This window comes from Chlamydotis macqueenii, chromosome 1 (genome assembly GCF_036417535.1).
Source record: "Chlamydotis macqueenii isolate bChlMac1 chromosome 1, bChlMac1.mat, whole genome shotgun sequence".
Taxonomy (NCBI): Eukaryota; Metazoa; Chordata; class Aves; order Otidiformes; family Otididae; genus Chlamydotis; species Chlamydotis macqueenii.
In genome coordinates this window covers 76230906-76252321 of record NC_141556.1, presented here as the reverse complement: position 1 = coordinate 76252321, position 21416 = coordinate 76230906, and the positions used below count along the sequence as shown (strand labels likewise).

At 36.6% G+C, this 21416-nt stretch overlaps 1 protein-coding gene across 1 annotated transcript in view; it reads left to right on the top strand.

The window, feature by feature from the left end:
* Nucleotides 1–16365, top strand: part of ARFGAP3 (ARF GTPase activating protein 3) — a 35125-nt gene extending 18760 nt beyond the window's left edge. Inside the window, exons 10-16 of the mRNA XM_086757386.1 lie at nucleotides 3334–3459; nucleotides 4078–4200; nucleotides 8380–8517; nucleotides 9680–9803; nucleotides 10834–10924; nucleotides 14421–14542; nucleotides 15222–16365. Of these exons, the coding sequence (XP_086613512.1) occupies nucleotides 3334–3459; nucleotides 4078–4200; nucleotides 8380–8517; nucleotides 9680–9803; nucleotides 10834–10924; nucleotides 14421–14542; nucleotides 15222–15239 (742 nt within the window). The 3' untranslated portion in view covers nucleotides 15240–16365. The remainder of the gene's footprint in view (nucleotides 1–3333; nucleotides 3460–4077; nucleotides 4201–8379; nucleotides 8518–9679; nucleotides 9804–10833; nucleotides 10925–14420; nucleotides 14543–15221) is intronic.
* The last annotated feature ends 5051 nt before the right edge of the window (nucleotides 16366–21416 follow it).

The window sequence follows — 21416 nt, the reverse complement described above, 5'->3', positions numbered from 1 at the left end:
TAATTTCATGTTAATGAGGTCATTGTCAACATTTTGACTACTACCAGAGATTAGCTCATGCAAATAAAACTTCAGTTCTTGCTTTAAAAGAAATCCAAAATGTGAATGAGGTGTGCCAAACAGTAATTCCCCCTTTGCCCTTTCTTTGGCATACATTAAGTGTATGTTTCTACGGTTGATGATTTACTATAGAAATAGCCCAATGCTATTGTTAAAAATAACCTCAGCGTTACTCTTATTTAACACAGAAAATAAGGATACGTTCTACTGATATGTATGAATGAAATGTGAAATAAATCTAAAACATGTTAAATTTAAGTATTACCACAGAAGACACTTCCCTCTCGAGCTTTCTTTACCCCTTGCTAGTTACCTACTTTATTTTATTTTGATGTAGTGAACTCAACGCTATTTAAAATAGTCTTTCTAAGAGCATAGGAAACATAAAAATATCCAACTTTATTTGTACTCACTGGATGACAGTTTCTGTGCTGAAGGCAGAGGGCAGTATGGCTACAATTGTGTACTTAAGTTTCAGCTGTTTTATACTGGAACTGCCTTCATTTTCACCAAAACCCTTTGAATATTTTTGTTTGAGGCCTCGAATTTGTTAGTCCATCTTAATAGATACTCAGCCCTAAAGCTTAGAGGGTGCTCTTCCTGGTTCCTTCCACCTACATTTCTCTGCTACATGTTTTTCTTTTTTAACATTTTGTTAGCTGTCATCAAAATCAGTCTATTAGAAGAGTGTACACTTTTACTATTGTAAAGCTTAAAATCCTCTCTTAACTGCTAAGATGTATCATTTTTATAAGCTATTGAGAAATTTTCTGATTTATTACACAATTACAGGATCACTTGGAGCTCGTGGTACTAAGCTTTTTGGTCTGTAATCTTGTATGTAGCCTCTGCAGAAATGGCTGTTCTGTGTGCATCAAACATATTAATCACAAGGGGATCATTAATTTTTCCTGAAGTATTTTTACCACAGAGTCATGCTTCTCAGTCATTGCCAAAAACTACCCATAGAGTGACTCAGAGGAACGGTCTACTAAATATAAAGAAAAATGATTGTTCATAATTATTTATTATTATTCTTTAATGATAATATATTTAATGTTATCATTCAGTTTGGAAGAAAGTCCCAAGGAATGATTGAGGTTTTGTTTAAGAAATGTATAACTCTATATAGATCTAAGGCAACCTTTAGTATAAGGTTGCTGCAACCTTTCTGCAGTGGCCAGAACTGCCTAAAAATGTCTGCAAACATGAGGGGTGCACGTACACTTTAGTTTATGGATCCTATCCCAGTAGAGGCAAGATAACTGTGTTTCCCTTGAGATTAACTTTTTGGACTTTTAACTGTAGATGGCAGTATATACCAAAAGTAAAGGAGAGTGAATACTTTTAAAATTGCATTTACGTCCAGCTAATTTGTGTGGTGATTTTACTTTTAAAAACTTGAGTACTGAGCTTTAGTAAATTAATTCAATGTGGCTTTGTTATGTTGCAGGAATGGAAGTGGTGCTTATGTAGCCTTGTACTTAGAAGGAGAAAGAGTCCTGACTGAGGCTTAAAACTCAAAATGTGATTTTATAATTGTTACAGAGTTTCTTTATTTTCTACTGTGCACTGACAAGAGAATTCCAAAGGAGTTACTTCAAAAAAAAATTGATCGTTATCCCTTTTTGTTTTAATGAACAGCAAATAAGATCTTTGGTGTTCATAAAACAGATTTCATAGGATGGGCTGCTAATCTTTCTACTTAAAGTGCTGGGTAGATTTTATCAGTAACATTTTCAAGTTGAATTTTAGAGAACTTTTTCAATTTTCTGTGTAACAGTTGGCCTTAAACTGTAAGAATTTATTTTAAGCGTCCCTGAACACTCTCTGTGCTTTGAAGATGTATTTTTTTTATTTTATTGGTTTCAAACATCGTTCCACAGATGTGTCCCGGATTGTGTCTGGCTTTTATTGTTATAAGTGTCTGAACATAAGATGTGGTGATTTTTTAGTTCTGGCTCCAAGTCCTCTGAAAACCCCAATTAAAGGATACCTAATCATCACGAGGCTGAGATGGCTCTCCTCTTTTAAATGCGTTATCGGTGGAGGAGTGATGTCCTGTTCTTTATAGCAGACTGGTACCTACATCCCTTGTCTGTGAAGGAAGATGACCAGATGCTGTGCCCTTTTCGTTCTAACAGGTTCAGCCACACAGTTACTGTCTTGCAGGAGATGCACTAACCAGCAGGGTATGAACTCTGGTAGGGGCATCTAAAAATCAAGCCGAGAAGAGCCGGTTTCAGTAATCAAGTAGTTAAGAGACACACTGGCAGAAAATACTCCTTGGTCAAAAACTTGTTTTCTTTTCATTCCTACTTCTACAGAAAATGGATGGAAGGTTGCAAGGGTTTTCAGACTTAAGCACTTCCTTTCTACTTGCAGCAGAAGGTCTGCCAGCAGCATTCCTAAATCTCATTTAGCTTTCTTCTGATAGTGTCCATTTGTGCTTTATGGCAGTCACAACTTATGAATTAAAATATTGCTCTATTACTCATTATAATTTCTATTTTTATCCCTTTTAACTTAACAAATTAAATTTAGTCAGCATTTCTACAGTTCTGTAATCGAGATTAAAAACCTCTGCCTCTGCTACAGAGGAAAATAGTTAAGATTGTTTTGAGGTATAGGAAGGTTCATGGTGTCTCAGAAAGACAGCCTGCTATATCTGAACTGTGAGGATGTTGCAGATGATAAAATGTGTTGCCAGTTGTGCAAAAAATTTTAAGCTTTAGATGCTTCAGAGTTTCCGTAACACGGAATATATAGCAAGTGTTAAAACCACTGGGAGCACGAAGAGGAGGTGAAGGGAGGTGACATAGTAGGGCCAAACTGCGCCTTATGGGAAAATATTAGTAGTATTACGTAATGAATGCCACAGTACTGTAGTATGTCAGAGTTGGGTGATTTTGACAATTATTTGGTATCACATAGAATAAGGACTGTGGAAAAAAAAAGACTTTTTCGGGTTTACTTATTGGTGAAGCACAACTGTGTCCTGAACTTTTAACATTAACATGTTTGACATTAGTTTTGAAAAAGACTACCTGCTCATACATAAACTAGGGGATTGTATAGACAGTCTTCTCCACTGACTTTCTCCCATCCTTATAGTTGGAACTTAATCCAATTAATAATGAATATTTTCAATAATCACAGAACATACAAAATACAGTGCTACAATATATATTGTTATTTTTCTACCAGTATTATTGGATTGGGCATTCAGTGTAGCATTTTACAGTTACGTGTTAACTGTATGTTTTCTTCTAGCGTATCATCCTTACGGCTGGCCTACAGAGATCTTGATATGAGAACAAAAGAAGAAAAGTTAAATCTGTCTGGTAAGAAGAAAAATGAATTGGAGAGACTTGGCATGGGATTTGGCAGCAACAGAAGGTATGTGAAGTTCTATAACCTGTATTTAAAATACTCTCTGGCTTTATGCAGTTATCCTTTGTTTTACTTAGGAAATGAAAAAAATATACTGAAATGTGTTATGGAAACTTAAACAATATCATCAAAGAGTCTGGTATTTGTCAGAGGGAAGGGCAGGATTGCTTATGATAGATTGAAGTTCTAACCCTCCAGTCAGATGTTAACCTACGTTGTAGGATGTCTGTAGGGTGTTTGCCTCCATTAGTGGACTATGAGGAAGGTAATCAGGATGTTTTCAGTGAACAGTAGCAACCTAAGTATATTCTGTGTTTTATAAGCCAAAACTCTGAAAAAAAATCACATTGCTGTGTTTTCCAGCTGTTGGAATGGTCTGTGTGTTCAGAAGTCCTGTCACTACTTCAGAGAACTGCAGTTGAGTTTTCCAGGGTTTTTTGTGTTTTTTTTTTTTTTTTCTTTAATTCCTCCTTTCTTCTTAAATGTTTGTATAGCTTGGGCTTTATCAGCAAGCTTCAGAAACTAGATTTGGGCTTTCATTTCTTCCTTTTTTTTTTTTTTTTTTTTTTTTTAGGGTGTGAGCTTTGTAATCTCTTTACATACTTATTTTCTTCCTCTCCCCAGTGGCATTTCTCACTCGGTCACCTCAGATTTGCAAACAATAGAGCAGGAAACACCTGCAATTGAAAAGCCGAAGAAAAAGTACACGGATGATGTAGAAGACTCATATTTCTCTTCTAGTTCAAGGTAATGTATAAGCTTTTTATTTTGAGTGGGTGTAGAAGTGTATGCAAATTACATGTTCAAATATACACAAGATATTTGGAACTTAAGATCAGAACAGAAGACAATTGGACATGTCTACTCACATAGCGTATTTTCAGGGGATATCTGAATCAGAAAAGTTTGTGAAATAGTTGACCTTACGTCAATGACAGATGCATTTATAAAGAGGAGGAGTTACTTTTTCTGAGGAGAAGGTAGTCTGAATTATGTGCTTACAGGTTTTATCTTGTTCAGGGTCTAGTCTCTACTTGCACAGACAGTTGACTTCTAAATTTTTACTTACTGTATATCAAATCAAGTTATTTTTTTATCAGAATGGTTTTTTTTCCATATGCTACTGTCTTCAGCTTTCAATTTAAAATTAAACAACTGTCAAAGTCTGATACTAGATAGAATCATAGAATAATTTAGGTTGGAAAAGACCTTTAAGATCATCAAGTCCAACCGTTAAGCTAGCACTGCCAAGTCCACCACTATCCCTAAGCACCATATCTATATGTCTTTTATGGTGGTGACTCCACCACCTCCCTGGGTAGCCTGTTCCAATGCTTGACAACCCTTTTGCTGAAGAAATTTTTCTTACTATCCAATCTAAACTTCCCCTGGCACAACTTCAGGCCATTTCCTCTTTTCCTATTGGTTGTTACTTGAGAGAAGAGACTGACACCCACCTCACCGCAACCTCCTTTCAGGAGGAGAGTGATAAGGTCTCTGTCCCCTCAGCCTCCTTTTCTCCGGGCTGAACAACCCCAGCTCCCTCAGCCGCTCTTCTTAAGACTTGTGCTCCAGACCCTTCACCAGCTTTGTTGCTCTTCTTTGGACATGCTCCACTGCCTCAATGCCTTTCTTGTAGTGAGGGGCCCAAATATACTACAGTTGCATCAGTCTTTTAACTGGATGCATGCCGAATGCAAAAAAGTAAATAATCTTGATGTATTTGTCTTGTGTTTTGGATGTATTGTGTAGATGTCTGCAGTCTTACCTGATAGACTTTTAAGTATTTATCATAAAATGTAAGCAAAAAGTAATTGACAATTTTTTTTTTAATCATGAATGCAAAGCAAATTATAAAATACTGCTGTTGGGAGGGAGAAGAAAAAAGCATTAGTTCTACAGACACTCATTGCAATGGAACAGCTGTTTCTGGACTGATAGATCAAAACAGGTGTTGCTTTTATCAACTGCCTTTATTGGATTGGTGGCACAGAAACATGAAAAATAGTACTGAGTTACTTGTAGACAGGCAAATAAAAACACTAAGGCTTTTGTGTCGTTACTTTGCTGTGTAATCACTAGTGGCAGAAATGCAAATATGGTACCAAGTAAACTGGCAGCAGTCTTGTAAAATAAAACCTATCATTTCAATACTTCTTTATTTGTTCCTTGAAAAGAACTGTTACTGGTCTCAAATTATTCATAAGCCTACTAGCAGGCAAATAATTAATTATAGAAGAGGTGTTTTAATGTGTTTTGGTTCAATAATTAGAAGATAAATTGTAACCTAGCTGTTCCCAGCTGTTCTTCTAGTTATAGCAATAGTAGAATCTAATTAGAGTTGGTATACAAAAGTAATTCTCTTTAAAGAAAGTTTAAAGTCAGATCATTGGACTTGGTAAGGTTTGTAAGGTGATTATTATCCTTTGTTCCAAGCTATGACTTTAAAATAGAGGTAAAGTAAATTTAACATAATTTAGTATATGCCCAGAAGCAAAATAGTTATGCTGGTTATTAGAGTGCTGGTAAGTATCTGTAAATTAAGCAAGCTTAATGTCTCAAGGTTTAGATATATAATTGAAGCCTCTCAAAGTCCTTGGATTTTAATTTTACTTTTTGCTACAGTTAAGAAAATCTTTATGAACATGACGATATAAAATTTTATTTTATATTAAATGCATTTTTTCTTTCTCCCTCTACCCTGCCCAAATGCTGAAGAAGCATTTTGCAAAGTTGTGAAAACCTGAAACGGAAGGATGGAGAACATAAGTTATTTTATTCAAATCAACTCTTGTAGCCATCCCATGGTTTTGATGGCCATTGTGAGATTGGATAGCTTCATATATGCTTTCACAAAGCACTGTGCACACCTTGTTTGTTATTACACACCCATATGGAATTTTTAAAGATTGCTGTGGCTTCTTCATCAGGTGGGCAGGAATAACAGCATTGGTATGTAGTAGGTTCCTTGCAGGTTGTGTACTGTGCTTCTACACTCTGCTACTGCACGAACATATGACATGGAAAGAGAAGTCAGGCCAAAAGAAAATAACACTGGTTGGAGGAAGCATGTAGTGCTTTGCCATATGCAGCTGAATAAAGAAATTTGGAAGAGCGACTACTTTCTGGTACTATACCATTCTTGTCTGGGAGTTTCTGCCTTCCTTTTATTTATTTTACATGAGGTATTGCACTCAAAATAACCTAAGCTCACAGAAGTGGTAAAAGACTGAATTGGTATAGTGATGTGCCTCCAAAAGTAGATTCTGGGATTTTCCTTTTTTTTTCATCTTTCATCTATGACTCTTACTTTGGATTTTCCATTTGTATCCAAAAGATGGAGAGGGTAAAAAGCCTCAATAGGCAGGAAAAAATTCCTTCAGGAATGTACAGGGTGCAACATCAACTCTGTGGGCTGATATTGCGAAGATGAAGATTGTGTTGCAGTGAGTCTCCTTTGCTCAGAGTTCTAAATGCACTTCTCTCTCTGTCAGGAGGGAGAGACTCTCCCTGCAGAAGTTAATTCCGGATCTGTCCCTGCAATTTTCCATGTGCAGTGGTGGGAGGAACTGCAGCTGAAGGTGTCATGTTTCTCATGTTTCTCATAAGCTGCAAAAACAGTGTTCTGACTATTAATAACATAAACATGGAGAATGTTTTGTTGTTTTTTTTTTTTTTTTTTTTTTTAAAAGGTGCTTTTCAGAAAATACGGGTGTGGACTTTAATATCCCATGCTTGTTTTATTGAATGGTTCCATTCTGCTACCCTCCTGTTGTTTTGATCATCTTACTCCCTGTCCTGGTAATATCCAAACTTTCATAAGTTTGTGGTTTATTTAACCACAAAGGGAAATTCTTAATCTTTGGCATTTTAGTAAGTTTTTTTTTTTACCAAGTATTTTGCATATAAGTTTAGATATGTGTAGATAATCAAAATGGAAAAGGTCAACATAAGGTACCACTGGAACTGACAAACATGCTTTTTTTTTTTTTTTTTCCTTTTCTTTCTGTTTGTGTTTTCCCTGCAGTTTTGATATGCAAGAGAAGATTGTGTTATTAAATTAAGACTCACTTTTAAGAAATGTTACTTAGCCTTGTTTTTATAAAATGTGTTACAAAAGTCAGAGGCATTTAATACTGATATTTATATTAAAATATATACAGGACCAGAGACAAGGGCTTTTCTTTTGCTCTAAACTGTATTTGTTGATGCCTTAGAAGATGGGAGCAGATTCTCAGTTTGCATAGGTTATAGTTTGACTTGTATGGAACTGTGAGATTAGCAACTGTCAGCTCATTAGTTACTAAACTTTGCCCCATGTGGAACCACAGCACAACTGGATGCCATGGGTTAAGTGCTCTTACATCACTGGAGTCTGCAAAATGCCTTGAAAGTTGTGGTGGCTTTTTTCATAGCTGATTTCTTAGTATAGAGTGTGAAGAGCACCAGGCCTTTAGGAGCAGGCTACTTTACCTTGTAGGATCATGATGCTTTGTTCACAGGATCCATCCTGAAGTTTTCTTAGCTCCTGAAGCTCTTAAATCAGCCAGGTATCTTGACGATGTTCTTCTCAGTGCTTTCTCTGACACTAAAGAAGAAATAATACTTTGTAAGTAATGAGAACTTTGCTCTGCTGTTTTTGATGGGACTGGATCTTTCCGGCGGTCCACTGCATATTCATGACCATATCGAGCCTACAGAAAGGCTGAACTTTTCATTTGGTTAAATACATGTTCAAAAAACCAAAAATCCATTGGATTCAACTGCACAAAGCTTCTAACCAATATTATGAAATCAAAATTATTCATTGACAACTATCATTGTGCTGAAAACTTACTTGCTAGTGAACACTTATTATAGCAATATTTATTTAACAATATAAAGTTCCTACTTTTTCAATACTTTTTTTTTCTTCTTTTATTTTAGGTACTATGATTCTTCAGATTTGAGGAGTAGTACCTTCTCTAAGTGGGATGACAATACAGATTCTTTTTGGAAGAAAGAAAATAACAGTAGAGATGTTGATGTAATGTTAACTTCAAAAAGTACAGGATTTTCAGACAGGTATACAAAAAAAAAAATCAAGTGATTTTTGTACAGCGAGTCCAAGCTTGTTAATATGATTTGAGTCTTGGTCATAGTAGTGGGATTTTTTTCAGTCTAGAGGGGAAAATTTGGCAGTAACTTTCATCAGCAATTTAGGGACTTCCCAGATGAATTTCTTTGTAAGCTGAATTTCCTGTTTAGTTATTGACATTTTAAGCACTGTGGTGTTCTAGAGTATATGTACTGGAGGCAATTTCCAAAGCATTTCAGAAAAAAAAACTAGACAAAAGATGTGGAGAGAAACTCAAATATTTGCACTGTTCTGAGAGCATACTTGCTTTACTTACTTTATTTATTGCCTAATGAACCGAGCAGAACCCAGTTACCAAATGACTGAAACTGTAGGGTACTCAGCTTTCAGGATGAAAGTATTGAAGATACTTGAAAACAACAGGTCTGATTGTTGTGATCATAAAAAAATGAATATATTTCTTCTCTCACAACTGTATTGTTCTCGTAATCAAATGGAAAATATAAGAATGTGGGGTTGATGTTTTCTGCTTTTTTCTTATTACCTGTACAATGCAGTTTGTGCAATTAAGTACAACTTTTGTTTTTTTGAACACAAGCATATTTCCCGAAGGCTGGACATGTGATACATATTGCACAAAATAGGAGTTCATGTCCGTAACACTATTACTTCCTCATTTGAGTACATTTACTTTTTTTAAAAAAGGCAGGTGTTGAATATATATGTTTGAGGTGGAAGGCAGTGACAGTTTAAAGGATGTTGAGCCATTCTGTAGTGTTATGATTAAATCTGAATTTCACTGACGGGTTTTTTTTTAGGTTTTGTAGAAGTAGTTTATCCTTGTTGACATAATTTTGGCTTGCTTTTTAAATGAACTCTAAAAATAAAGATACAAGATTAATGAATTTGAAATACTATATATTCACCATCTTGTAAAACTGTCACTGGAATTTTTTTTTGCTGCTGTATCAACTTAGTTGCCTGAATTTCACTATTCTGGCTTCATACTAATTTGTATTTTTAAAAAATCACAATTATAATTCTAGTGTTCACAAAACAAAGATGATAGTGCTTCTTGTTTGAGTTATTGTATTCTGCCATGATATAAATAAAAGTTATGCTCACTAATGCGGTTTATTTTTCTTCTAGGCCTACATCTCGTCGTAAGCCTGAATATGAACCATCTTTAAACACAGATGAGGCACAGAAAAAATTTGGCAATGTGAAAGCAATTTCATCAGACATGTATTTTGGAAGGCAAGATAATGCTGATGTAAGTAGAAAGCAATGATAACTATTTTTGAATGCTAAAATATTCTGTGGCTATAAACATGGTGTTCTTAGAGAGAAGGCAATGAATGGTTAAAATTGATAGAATTAATAAGCTTATGGAATTATGCCCACTTGAGTATTTGTTTGATATAAATGCACAAGTCTCTGATAACTCTGATAGTTTAGTATTTCCTAAGGAGTTACAGCTACAAGTAGGATCTTGCCTCCAACATCATTCCTCTCTGATAGAAGTCATAGGCTATATGATTCAACAGTCTTTATTTTTGAAAGAATCAGCCTGATGCTGGGTGAAGGCTTGCTTCATTTGTTCTAAGTACCCAAACTGATGCTAACCATTGTTAAAACAGCTGTCCCCTCTGTATTTGTTTCAGGGAAACGTTATTACTATTGTAAGGCTAAGCAAGCAGATAAACGGTTCAACAAATTACATGTAATTGAGTCAGCCTATGGATAAAAAACAGACTAAAATTATGTTGCATTTTGGAGACAAGGGGTCATTTAAAAAAATCTATTTTTAATGAAAAATGAACAACTTGCATAGTAATGTAAAAAAATATAAACAATGTACTACCATCTCCAAGGAACTCAGAAAAAAGTTGAATTAAAAGCATCACGTGATTAGAAGGGTTAACATGATGCTAACTGCAGTGCTTTTTCCTTATCCTACCCATCTACTGTATTTCACTTTTTTTAGTTGTTATTTTTAATGGTTGTGTGGTTCATTCTCCTCTGCCTTTTCAGCAATCCCCTTTTTTAGGTAGTAAGTAGGCCTTTTGGTGTTGTAATGGTAAATGTCACTCTTTGACTCAGAAATGAGTTGAGATGATGACTAACTCACATGACTTGAAGTCATGTGAAAAGTACAATATGGGAACAACTTTCAAAATGGTTAACTTCAGCTGGATTTGTATGTTCTAAAACTGTATCTATAATCTCATGAATTATCTGACATGACCTCGAAAGATGACAGTATACTGTTACAATGCTTTTTCTTCTCAATTCTTTTCTAGTATGAAGCAAGGGCTCGACTAGAAAGACTTTCTGGAAGCTCCTCTATAAGTTCAGCTGACTTGTTTGAAGATCAGAAAAAACAACCAACAGGTACATATTCCGTAGAGTGAGAAACTGTATCGTGTGGCAAATACACTGCCATACTCTGCTTCTAGTTACACTGTCAGCTACCTGTCACAGTATTGTGCAAGAAGTGTGCAAAGTACAGTATGAATTAGTATTGTTAATAGATTAAACCAAACAACATAGGTGTAGTCATTATTTTTTTTTAAAGTTAATTTCTTAAATTTCAAGTTCTGTATTTTCAGTTCAGTAAATTCAAAGTTACCATAAGTAACTTGTACATTTATATATGTGAAAATAGCTGTCATAATAATATTGAATCTAAGAAGAATCTTTAAGAAAATGTTAGTGGCCTTGAAATTACCATGTAATCTGTTGCACAGCGTATCCATTCATCAGGATATCTGCTTCTAACACTGGTCTTGCCAAATTATTAACGAAATGCTGCAATTGGTTTGTCTGTTTAAAAGATTTGTTGGAACACCTTATACTGGAGAGTATAATTCATCACATTAGAAAGGAAGAAGTTATTAGATTAGATTCACTCAAAAGTAGCCCCTTAGGCTCCTGAAAATCTCTCATGTTTTCTTCCCAACACCCTTTTTGGGTAGTGCAGTAACGTGAAATAGAAAAGGTAAGAAATACATGAAATTTTTATTGACGTGATCAGTTTGGTTTCATTCCATAACTTATGAAGAAATGGAAAACAAGAATTATTGAAGAATTTGAAGTCTATGAGTAATTATGTAAACAGGCTGGAAGAGCGAACTTTGGAAAAGCTGGAAGAAAGAAAAGCCATGTGACTGTTCAGTTTTGATTCCCTGAAAGCAAGTTTTGAGTACACTGGCTAGTAGAGAAATAGCTCTTATTACCAGTTACTTAAGCTGGGTTTTAGTCAATTAAAATGTTAAAAAAAAAAAATAAAATAAAAGAGAGGAGGACATATAAAGCACAAATCACAATGTTACTTTAGCCACTTGAAAGAATATTTGCAACATGGTGTCATAGTTGTGATTAAAAAAGATTATGTGAACATAAACAAAGAAATTGTGTTTCTTCACGAATTTGTAAACTATAATGTTTTCAATAATATATGGGATTGGGATAAGAATTTTTAAAATCTATCTATTATTGAATAGTACTTTCTTCGTCCTTCTAATTTTCTTTCATATAAATTATTTAATAGGGAGTTAATTTTTCCTTTAATTTATGTAATATATGTGGGGTTTTTACACAGTAATGAGTAAGAGAATGAGCTAGAAAAAGGTAAATATAAGTTAAAGATGGAGCAAATTGTTTGGTGTGATATATGTGTATGTATATAAATGTATATGCCCTTTTGTGTACACGTACATCATATTCTGAATAAGGATATTTATAAGGCAATTGTATAATGTCTACTCTGTGTATGTGAGTTGTGCACACATGATTATTCATCACTGACCACTTACAAAGGTTCTTGGGGCTTGTAGGGGAATGCAGAGGTTCTTAATAATTGGATGAAAAATACCTGCCTGTGACTCAAGGTTAGTTAGTCTCTGTGACGGGCATGTAACCCAACAGTAAATGTAAATTCATACTATATTCAGTCCACAGAATCTTCCTTTCCTGCATGCTTTTCTGTTACACCCCCACCCCAAAGACTATCTTTTGACAGTGGCCCTTTTTGGCGAAATTTTGCTGCACTGATAGCTTGTCTGGTGTTGAATTAATGCCAAGGCCATCATTAGCTCCATAAAAGAAAGGTAATCAGGAGACTGGAGGCTGGCGACAAAAACACTGCTGTAATTCTGGAGCCTTTGCCAGAATAAAATGTCCTTTGAATCTAAAGTTGGTTTTATGAGCTGAAATTTTAGGGTAGAACAGTTTTGAGATGCTCGCTTTTGTACAGAATGCTGCAGGAGCTATTTCCCAAAAAGATGGGGCTGCAAGAAAACCTTTTTACGTTGCGTTATTTCAGACCTGTTGCTTGTGAAAGATGGCATGTCAGATGGCTGACTTGTAGATGCTGATTTTGAAGGAAATCATGAGAAAAGGAGTTGCTTTCCTGTCTCATTTACAAAAAATATTTCAGACAACCATATGTAACCAGAAAAACATGTGGCTGAGAAGTGGTTAGAGCTTTTCTCAGGTTATTTATATCTGCATGTTTTATTTCCATGATTCTGACTTAAAACATGTCAAAGCATTTGATAAGTGGAACAGTTCATAAAGAAGTCAAAACTACAGTTCAGAAATAGGGCTGTCTCAGTGACAGTGAATTTTTGAAAATATTCTATAAATAAGCATGCCCATGCAGTGTAGAAACAGCTTTGAGCCAGCTTTAAAGAACAGAGTTGGAAGCTCTCTGAATGTGACGATGCATCTGCCACTACAAACCAGCTTAGCATAGGTAAATCACATTATCTACAGTAATGTCTGTCTGAGCCTGCTAATCACGCAGGTGCCTTCAGAGTCTCTCTCTCTTCCTGCTCCACCCCTATTCAAAAAGAAAAAAAGAAGAGGAAAGGGCTGCCAGTGCGTAGCAACGTTCTGTATGGAGCAGCTGTCAAAAGGAGTTACAGTTGTGGAGGTTCTGGAGTCTGCGGCTGGATGCGCTTGTCTGAGGTTCAGTAACTGCTCACAAGTTACCAGTTGCATCTTGACTAGTTATGACTATCAGTTGGCTATGTGTCTAAATTAAGGCTACAGGTTGCAGTCTCCGTTTTGAAAACGGTCTATTTTGGGATGCTTCCTCTCAGGAGCCCCTTTTATTCTAGAGATCATAGTTGTGTGATGCTGGTTTACTGCCATTTGTGCCTTTTAGGGTATCAGGTATTTCATATTAAGGTGTGCCAGTAATTCTTTTCACAAATGAGCGGGTGATTGCTAGCTTGTTAATGCTTATCATGCAGTTAGTTTTGAAACATCTTTGATTTCTTTTCTCTTTAGGCCTGTGCTTTTCACAGTAGCAGTAGAGCTATGACTGGCCGAGCTATATTGATTTGAAAGAAGGCTGGATTGCCAGCTTTATTTTGGAGTTTTAAAACTCACTTACCTTTACTAGAATTTCTACAGAATTTTCCAAGCCTTAGATGTAGTTATGCAAAATATGTGTGCATATACAGCATGCAAAGCATACCTACGCATGCATGCAGATAGGCTTCATCCCTTCTGCCACCTCTGAAGTGCTGTCATTTTTAAATTGCAAGGTGATAACAGCGGTTTAGGGTACAAGATGAATAATATTGCAGCAGATTGAAAGTGCAGAATAAATAATATATTATCTAAACATTAATTGCTCAACTAGGAATGCAAAGTGTAGAAGATGACACTCTGGGTGGAATTACGAACAACTGAAAAAAAATTATAAGGAAGATATATTTAACAAATTTGAGATCTATGCTTAGTGCTTTTTACAGTGTCGATCACTCATGGTGTTTAATGCTCCTAGTAGTATATGGTAACTTCAGGGGGAAAAAAAAAGGCTGCTTTTAATGTAAAATTCTGTTTTCTTCTTGTGTGTGTGTATTCTCCTTTTTAGGAAGCTACAATATTACAAATGTCTTGCCTTCAGCTCCTGATATAGCTCAGTTTAAACAAGGAGTGAAATCAGTGGCTGGAAAACTTTCTGTACTTGCTAATGGAGTTATGACATCTATACAGGTTAGTAAAAATATTACGATATATTAACCATCAGTTAAAGTCTTTTTGTAGGTATTTAGTATCATGGATCGTGCTGTTGAATCATCTTCAGGGAGAAGAGAATTAATTTGGTTTGGAACTTTGTAGACCTTTCATGGGAAACAGTAGATCTTTATATTTTTAAAAATAAATCTGTAGCTGATAGCTCACCTTGCTTGGAGTATCTTTTTGCCTTTTCCTTTATATATTTTATTTCTTTTCTTAGAATTTAAACAAAAATTCCATCATGGAAGTTATTTGCTGTCACATTATTTCTAAAGTAATAATAGTTCATAACTCAGAATAGAATAGTTTAGTTGGAAGGGACCTACAGTGATCATCTAGCCCAAATCTTGTATTGCTTTTTAACTGACTGGACAGTAATACCTTTGATCCATGTTTGTGCACAAAATTAAGACATCCTGATCTCAATAGGGTAAAGAATGCTTTGTGCTCCAGTCAGTTTGCATTTCCTATATGAGGTCCGTGGGAGCTCTCCGGTGTTTGAAAATCAGGCTGGAGTTTAATTTTAAACTCCGGTTGTTGGAAGCACTGATCAATTTTCTTTAAGAATTAAACTACAATTTATTTTACAAATGTAAGTAAAAGTAATTACTTTTAATGGAAAACATACTCATGTCTTTTTTTTTTACTTTTCTAGGATCGATATGGTTCATAACATCTTTTCTATCAACATGATTAGTACACTAAAGAAGGATTTATCTTCAGAAATACAAGTAATCACACTGCTGATTCAAATGAAGGTTGCCTTAAGACTGTTGATATTTTTACTTGTTCCAGCATATTTGTTTCCTTGTGCAGCTTTCTGGCTCAGCCTCTTCTTACTGCCATTTCATTTTTACAGAGCAGAAATCTAGTAGCAACTTGTTACATTGCGTATGCAGTTTGTTCCCCGCCCCGCCCCCCCGCCTGCTCTTTTACAGTCTTGTATTTCTTAGCGACCTTAACGTTAGATGTTGGAAGCTTTATTTTATTACTGGTTTTGGCTGTGAGGCAGGACAGAGAAAGAGGGATGAACCGCTTACATTGGAAATGAGGCTTCCTAATAGAAACCTCGGTGCGGTTGCATCCTTACTCGCCAGACATAACTTGTCTTCTGACTGTCTCATGAGCTGTGGAGAAGAAAATGTAAATTAAGCATATGCTGAGGTGGTATTTAGTGGACTGTAGCAAAATATAGAATTAAGTTAAACCTGTGCTTATCAGGAAGTAGAAGCTCTTGCAGTCATCAATTGATGTGCATTAAAATGATGGGGAATTAGTGTTTTAAAACAATATTCCTACTAGAAAGTTGTGTGGTTACATATGAGGTATGGAGAAGACAAGACGTGTGGCATATTGAATAGTGGATTTTATCATGTAATGGGAACAACCTATTTATTCCTAGTTTTGAAACTTACAAAAAATTGCAATATAGAATCCTTAAGTGCTTTTGTGTACAAATTGAGAAAAAAATTAAAATATATAAAGGGCCTAATAGAGTAGTTAGTTAAATACTTGTTAAAAATGTTTAGAACAATCTTAGTTTTTTGCTAAATTATGAAATATTGAATGAGGAAATAGTGAGGCTGTGTTTTAGACAGTCTAAAATTTATTGCTGATGACATCCTGTATAAAAATGATTCTGACCTTAAAGAAAAAAAACCTCACAACCAAGAATGAGCTCAAGCTAATTCCATTCTGTAAGTTTATTTCTTAATTCAAATTTGTAAACTGCTGATATCTAATAAAAACAATTGATATAAACTCATTTTTAAATTAAATTTCTATGTGCAGACACCAGTCTCCAGCTTTCTAAATACTGCCATCTTTATTCTGTCTATACAATGGTCTGGTAAAATTAACCTTTAATTTCAATTGGTGAAACTAGCTTTCTTATTAAATTGCTATAGTGATTTAGAAATACAAATACTAAGGCTGGGGTAGAAAATAAGCTACTGTATTGAAATACTGTGTTGAAATACAGTTAGCAGTATAGCTGTATTTGTTTTTACTTTCTAGCTGCCTCATATCTAACTCTCAGTGCTGGTAGCTTTCTCTTGTAGCTGTTGCGTTTAGATTTATTAATCCAAAAATGATCTTTCTTTTTTGAGAATAGCACAAGGTAAACATTTGTTCTGCTTAACTGTAGAGCTTTACAATAAAAGACTGGCTTAGTTTTCTCCTTTCCCACCCTATGGAGAAAGGAGAAAGATGACTTTGCTAATCTAACAAGAAAATGTACTGGTCTGGGCTTGCTTTGGTTTTCTCGAATTACAGGTAATGATTCTCAATTTTCAAATGACTTTCAGTTAAGTATTGTTGTGGTTTAACCCCAGTCAGCAACTAAGACCCACACAGCTGCTCACTCATCCTCCCCACCCCTCGTGGGATAGGGAAGAGAACTGGTAGAGTAAAAGTGAGAAAACTCATGGGTTGAGATAAGAACAGTTTAATGATTGAAACAAAAGCTGCTTGTGCAAGCAAAGCAGAAGAAGGAATTAAATTCATTCACTACTTCGCATCAGCAGGCAGGTGTTCAGCCATCTTCAGGAAAGCAGGGATCCATCACGTGTGATGGTTACTTGAGAAGAGAAATGCCGTGACTCTGAAAATCCCCCGCTTCTTTCTTCTTCCTCCAGCTTTATATGCTGAGCATGAGGTCATATGGCATGGAATATCCCTTTTGTCAGTTGGAGTGATCTGTCCCAGCTGTGTTGCCTCCCAACTTCTTGTGTACCCCCAGCCTACTCACTCGTGGGGTGGTGTGAGAGGTGGAAGAGGCCTTGACTCTGTGTAAGCGCTGCTCAGCAGTAACAAAAACGTCTTTGTGTCACTAACACTGTTTTCAGCACAAATCGAAACCATAGCCTCATGTTAGCTGCTATGAAGAAAATTAACTCTGTCCCAGCCAAAACTCTGTCCCAGCACAGCACTAAATTTATTACAAGTAATAAGTGGTCTGATTTTCGGAGTTGCAATATCCCAACAGCAACCAGTGACTTCCAGAAGAGCTGCTCCTCCGGTAACGAGGATGCATTTTTAGACAGTTCTGTATGGATGTAGTTGCTTAAATTAAGGCAGTGAAGTATAACAAAATGTAGTTCTGTGGTTTCTCGTATGTAACAATGTATGTGAGATCACCTACACTGAAATAATGGTGTGCATTTCTATGCATTATTGCAGTGACCCACTCACAGATGGAAAAATAAGAAAAACTGATATTTTCAGTACAAAGTAAGAAGAAATTCTAGGAGGAAACAACTGGGGGAAGTTATCTTAAATACTGTAAAACATGTGCAACTCTCTAGCAGATGTATAAACTTTTTCCTCTTTACTGCAATTTGAAGGTTACACTGCAGAGTTGTGTTATGGGGGAACAAGAGATGTTTTCAGGAATATTGTGCAGTTGAGCATAAATTGGCTTTGTTGTTGCAGATTCTCCGTGGCAACCTGCGTAGTGCTAATACGTTCTCTTGATGTTCTCTTGACATAATGGCTGGATGAATAGCTCCTGACCTCCAATACACCTATTTGTGTCTTTAATAAACCCAGGAGATGTCACTATGTTTCATCAAATAGAGGCGGGGAGGGGTTACCCTGTACGCTGGAAGAGCCAGCTTTAACTCCTCCAGTCTCTTGGGACTCGAGGATGCCATGGCACCTCTGATCCTGCAAGATTTGATTGGACTGGATCAAAGGGAGGAAGAAGTCTGCACCTAAAATTATGCTTGCATTCCTGCTTTCTTGTGCATCCTTTCCCTTTCTCTCATCTTTTGCCTTCAAACACATTTGTCAGCCTCTGGTAAGAGGGGCAAATGACTGATGCTGCTGCAAGCATCGCATGTTTTAGAATGTGTAATGAAACCACGTATTGGTGAATCTGTTTTTGCGACAAGTTTCCAAGGGAAACTTGGCATTAGTCACCTGTTGCATTTTGTTGTAGTTTTTCTTCCCTTAATCCTCTCTTACTACTGTTACACATCTTGCTTTTTCAAAGCTGAAACTGAATGACGGCAGCAGCAACTGTGAACGATTCAAGTTAAATTTTCCTCGTGTTAAAGTCCAGTAACGACGCTGTGTATAAGGGGAGGGGGAAGAGGGTTATTTAATACTTTATATTTCAGAGAGTTTATTTTTGTAGGTTAAATTGAAAGGGTTAGAAAAATATTTAAAGTTAGTTGTTAAAACACCAGAACCAGGATTATTTTGATGCAGAGACCTGCACTCTCCTTCACTGAGTAAACTGTGAAGGGAATCTTGTTACCTTCTGTTTCTCCTGCTTTCTGCAAAATGGGAAATGCTCAATGCTGTCATTCTGGTCTGCTTCACACCAGTTTGTTCCACTGCTGGGAGAAGGAATTCCAGAGCCATTTTGATGTTAATTAAAGTTTTTGTTTTAGAAGGATTTTGTAGTGCAGAGTGGGCTGAGTGACTCCATAGCATAGGAGTCTGTAAACGTTGCTTTAGCTACGTGTATTTTAATGCTGCTCTTGTCCTGCTCTTGAGTCAAAGAAGTCTGGCTGCTGTGGTAAGTCAAGGGTAAAGCTGAAGACCACATAAAATGGTGAGTGCTTGATTTGGTTTTGAGGGGCTTCTACACAAATTAGCTTTTTTGCATATCCATGCGTATAAACTGGATTCTCTTTGATCAGTAATGGTCAAAACAGTGTCCTACAGACCTGGAGGTCGCTGAGGTGGTACAAAGCAGAAAAATTGCAGTCATCCTTCGTTCTGCTGCTCACAGCTTCAAAGACAAACTAGCACTGCCTTTGTCTTCATGCAAGATCAACTGCAACTGTCAGAATATGTTACTTCTAATTTTAGTGGTTTCAACTTAAATTTGCTGTTGATGTCTATTTTTTAAAACCTTCAATGGGAAACTAGACATGTTGTCTCCCACACAAAGCAGTATGATCTCATGGTTCTTTTTCAACTTTGATTTCTGTGAGACTTTTGCTTCCCTCTTCATGGTAAGCAATGTTGCTTTCTTCCCCAAATATGTAAAAATAGAGAGTATAGCCCTACTGAAGCAGTCGAGCTTCAACTACCCTCCTCTAGTTGGAGGGTAACTAGAGGGTTGTGTGCATCCTGTTAGCAAACTATGCAAGAACAGTTTGACCTCTGGTTAGCAAGCCTCTTAGAGTGCACATTCTTCAACAACCTCCCTGTTTCTAGAGAGAGAAGGAGGAAAGGAGCAATAGAAGATTTGGAACTTTTCTCCACCTTCAGCTTGGCTTGCAGCTCCATACTGAAGCTCTGCAACACTTATTTCTTCATTTGTAGCTTTGTGTGGTTAGTCTGACCTTTCTGTTCTCTTTGGTTGTCTCTAAGAGCAGGTTTTGATCTTAAACCTAAGATCTGTATCTTAGCTAATGAGAGTTCAAGTTGGTGGCCTGCTTATGGACATCTGTTGCCATTAGAAAAGCCTTAGCATACCTTGCTTGATTACTGATTGTGACACCAGAAGGTGTCCTGTAGTGCTGTGTCATCAATCACAAACACAAGGGCGTCTAAAGTATCTACAAGTGGGCACCTGGATTGGGCCCTGCGTAGCTGCTTTATATTGAGCAATGTGGATATCTGCTCCCTACCATTTTTACTGGTGCTCCATACACCTACATTTTCTCTTAACTGGCAAATTGGCATGGAAGAACAGTGGCTTTCCTTGGTGAAGGGTGGAGAAAATAATTATGTTGTTGACAGGCTGGTTTGAGAAGGCATACAGAAGTGTCCATGAGACAAGATGTAGAAGATTTGGGTACGCAGGGGGCGGGTTTGGTGATGGGAACATGGAGATGTTCCCATCCCAACAGTGCAGGATCCTATAGCTTGAGAACAGAGGACTTTGCAGTCTGGAGTTTGTAAGTCAAATGTTTTATTGGTTCATCAGCTCATGAGCCAATCAATATAAACCAGCATTTGTATTTATAAATTGATGTGGTTTTTTCTTGGTTTCTGTTACTGTAATGATTAAGGGGACAAAATCCTTAGGGAGATGAACGTGGTGCAGTGCTTTGTGGATGTGAGGACTGCTGGCAGAACAGCTTGATCAGAAATGAGATATATATTCTGGAATTAAATTGTACAGATGAACACATTGCCGTTCCATTACTTGCCTCCAGCCAGTGCTTGAGAGGTTTGCTGTGTAGAGAGGGAAGGTGCTGACACAGTAACACTGCTAAGAGAAGCTCCTTTGTCATGGTCTGTAAAGACCAGCTGTGTGACAAAATGTGTGCCCATAGCAGGGAAAGACCTAGGACCTATTACTGTAAATGATAAAAATGGAAGGAAACAGAGATTCCCAGTGTTCCCTCAGAGAAATATTCCATTTGTTATCCAAACATATTCACTCCCCACGTTCTGTGTGATCTCAGACTGAGCAGTGGCTCCATCGAAAGGCAGCCTGTGAAGCTCACAGGGCTTGGTCATGAGGTAACACTTTTAACTCTGCGTAGGAAACTTTTAAAAGCTGGTGTAGAGCTGGATTTCTGAAGTATAGAAGCCAGCCTTTGAAGAGGCTCCCACTTTCTTTTTCAGGTTTCTCATTACACCGATAGGAATTTCTGTGTTCCTTTCTGGTAATATACAGTGTGCTCATAATATCTTCTATTTGGCTGACAGTTCTTTCCTGCTTACATCAAAATTACTTGACACAGTAATAATTCATGATCAATGTAATTGCAAATGTGAGCAGTGCTGGGAGATCCAGAAGCATTAATGGGATGCTCTGGGGACACGCAGTTCACAAGAAGCCTGACCATTTGGAAGGAAATGGGCTGTATTGTGTTTGTGGGCTGGGCTGCCTGTATTTTCCAATCCACATTTGCAGCTCCTTGTTTTCAATATCTAGAGC